Below are 2500 nucleotides of genomic sequence, written 5' to 3'. Positions count from 1 at the left end.
AAGTGGTGACTCTATCAAAAGTTTTGAAAAGGTTTACGAAAAAATAAACGTTCTTTCCCCATTTTGTTTTCTCCGTGAATTCAGAAACGTAAGTTCCTTCAATATGTGTTATTTTCAAACATTTCTAAGTAGATTTAATCTGAGTCAAAGATTCTGTGTTATTAAAATTTTCGCGTTGAAGTGATAAGAGTTACACCCGAAAAAGTATGATTCCATTTAATACCCTTGTTTGACGCATACCTCTGTGTCACACAACCCTGTAAAACCAGGTGATGATGCTACAACCCTCAAAGTGGGATTGAATGAAATGCAAAACCTCAAAGGTGGTGTCTGGACTTTTCGTTGATAAGGCAGAGTATGTGGTTTTAGGGCAGCTGTAACTCTGACCTTGCAAACTTTTAATATTAAGCGCAAACGCCCTTTGGGTTTTCAAAGAGAACAAAAGAAGTAGAAACTATTGAGCGCTTAAGTGAAATACGGTAGGTTTATCTACTCTGACTCATTTCGTAAAAGTAGCGTGTACAGGGTCAGTTGATCTATTTAAATTTTCGTTCAATTCTTGGGCAAACTTCTCGGTTAATGATGTGCTTTTCAGTGACCTGCGGTGTTATCATTAACATTTCACTTGAATCTCTATATTTAGCGTGTCTTGTCAAACAAAAGATGAGTAAAAAACACTACTCAGGTTTTCAAAGCATTGGCGTTGTTGCAGCATAGCTGCCAACCTCTGTAAATTTTTTTTTTATTTTTACCTAGGTAATTAGCAGAGGCCATTAACCCTTTCACTCCGAGAAGTGTAATGAATCTGTAACTTCTTCAAATCTTCAAACAGGTAATGAGAATACTCAATCTTATCAGACAGGTTGTATCAGCGCGTATCCGGTCTCATTTGTAGCACGTCGCGTGTTTCAGACTAGAATTCACATGATGAAATAAGGTATGGGTTGTTTAAGAAATGCATCATGATTCGCCGAAGACTGAATCAAAGAGAAAAAGTTAGTCTTATTCTGATTGGTTCTTGTCAAAGTTTATATATCATGTGCTTGTTTATCCAGTCAGCATGTATCGGGTATTTGTGTGTTGTTAGTGTGAAACTACTAATGCAATAATTACACAAACTTTTCCTTTTAAAATGATGGAAACACGACAAAGATTACACTCCTCCTATCGTAGTTTCACCCTCGGAAATCTCGGACATAAAAGGAGGTCGCACTAAACCAACCACAGATTGTGCTCCCTCCCTGACAACCAACAAGATATCGCTATTTCATGCTTCTCAGTTTTTAAGTTAGCATCAACAAACTGGGGCATTAGTTGCTCTCTATTCCAGCTATAAACATGGATATTAATGTCGTTAGGCACGATCAATTAAGATGGTACTGGGGATTCAATCTATCTGATCCTCCGTTTGAAGTTCTGGCTTAATCAAGGGAACTTACTACCAGGCAACAAGGGAAGTTTATCTTCACATCCACCTTCATTACTGTTCATCTACTGTTCGAACCTCTCTACAAAGTCTAACTTTGGAAGAAAGGAACGAAAATTTTGTCGTTAGGTAGCGGTTAATTGAGGGTACGTGCAGCGTGAATTCTGTTTTTTCTGAAGGGCAGAGCATTCTAACTTCTTTAAAAAAAAAAGAACAAAACAAAGCAACTGAGCAAAGCAAAATCAACAACAACACCAAGACACGTACAAAATAAAAAAAGGTAACTGAATCAAAGCAGAGAAATTCTTCGGAAACCAAAAGCTCATGTTCAGAATAATAACAAAACGAAACGAGTGATACAGAATGATTAGATACAAGTTTGCAGAACAGCTGTTTTTAGTTACACAGACATTTATTACGCCTCTGTATAACACTGTCAAGGATTGTGTGCCCGATTGATTTGTCACGCATTTTACTTTGTCAAACGTCCACTTAGTGATTAACTTATGGTAATGGAGATGTTATGCAGCATTCACGCAGCACCTTAGCGGCCTTTGCCTTGTGAAGAGTGTCAAGAGGGAAAAAGGCCCAAGTGAACTGTCATTCAGGGAAAAATAAAAATGTTCGGTGCGAAGAGGTGGTCGTTGTAGAGGGATGGCCGTCAGCGTTGGTTTGACCTTAGTTTCCTAATTTAGGAGGGCAGTTCTAGAGGTCGTGGGGTAAGGTGTGTGCCCAATCATAATGAGTTCATGATCCCCACGTGCATCTGTCTCTTAGAAACAAAACGATCTACGTAATATTTAGTGACGTCCTCCAAGTTTAGTTGTCAAAAGAGCGGCAGCGAGCTTATGCCGGCAACATGTTCTCCTTAATGTTGATAGCAATTTCAGCTTTGGTCCCTGCCAATGGCGCTGATTTGTCTGCTGAGTTTGCTCACGAAGCAGTTTTAGATACTTACGAGAAAATGAAACTGTTCTGGACGGTGAACTGGGAAAATAAAACCTTATCCTTTGCCGTTCAAGCAGCAACAACAGGGTGGGTTGGTTTCGGCATCTCTTCGGGTAATGGAAATAT

General features: G+C 39.1%; 1 protein-coding gene across 2 annotated transcripts in view; it reads left to right on the top strand.

The window, feature by feature from the left end:
* Positions 1-2032: 2032 nt before the first annotated feature.
* The window catches only part of LOC149041226 (DBH-like monooxygenase protein 1), a 10981-nt gene continuing 10513 nt past the window's right edge, over positions 2033-2500 (top strand). For both annotated transcript variants that reach the window (XM_089180120.1, XM_089180119.1), the window contains exon 1: positions 2033-2500. This exon is cut by the window's right edge and continues 55 nt beyond it. In XM_089180120.1, coding sequence (XP_089036246.1) covers positions 2286-2500 — 215 coding nt within the window. In that variant the 5' untranslated portion in view covers positions 2033-2285.

This window comes from Pocillopora damicornis, chromosome 8 (genome assembly GCF_964200805.1).
Source record: "Pocillopora damicornis chromosome 8, jaPocDami1.2, whole genome shotgun sequence".
Taxonomy (NCBI): domain Eukaryota; kingdom Metazoa; phylum Cnidaria; class Anthozoa; order Scleractinia; family Pocilloporidae; genus Pocillopora; species Pocillopora damicornis.
This window is presented reverse-complemented; position numbering and strand designations above follow the sequence as displayed.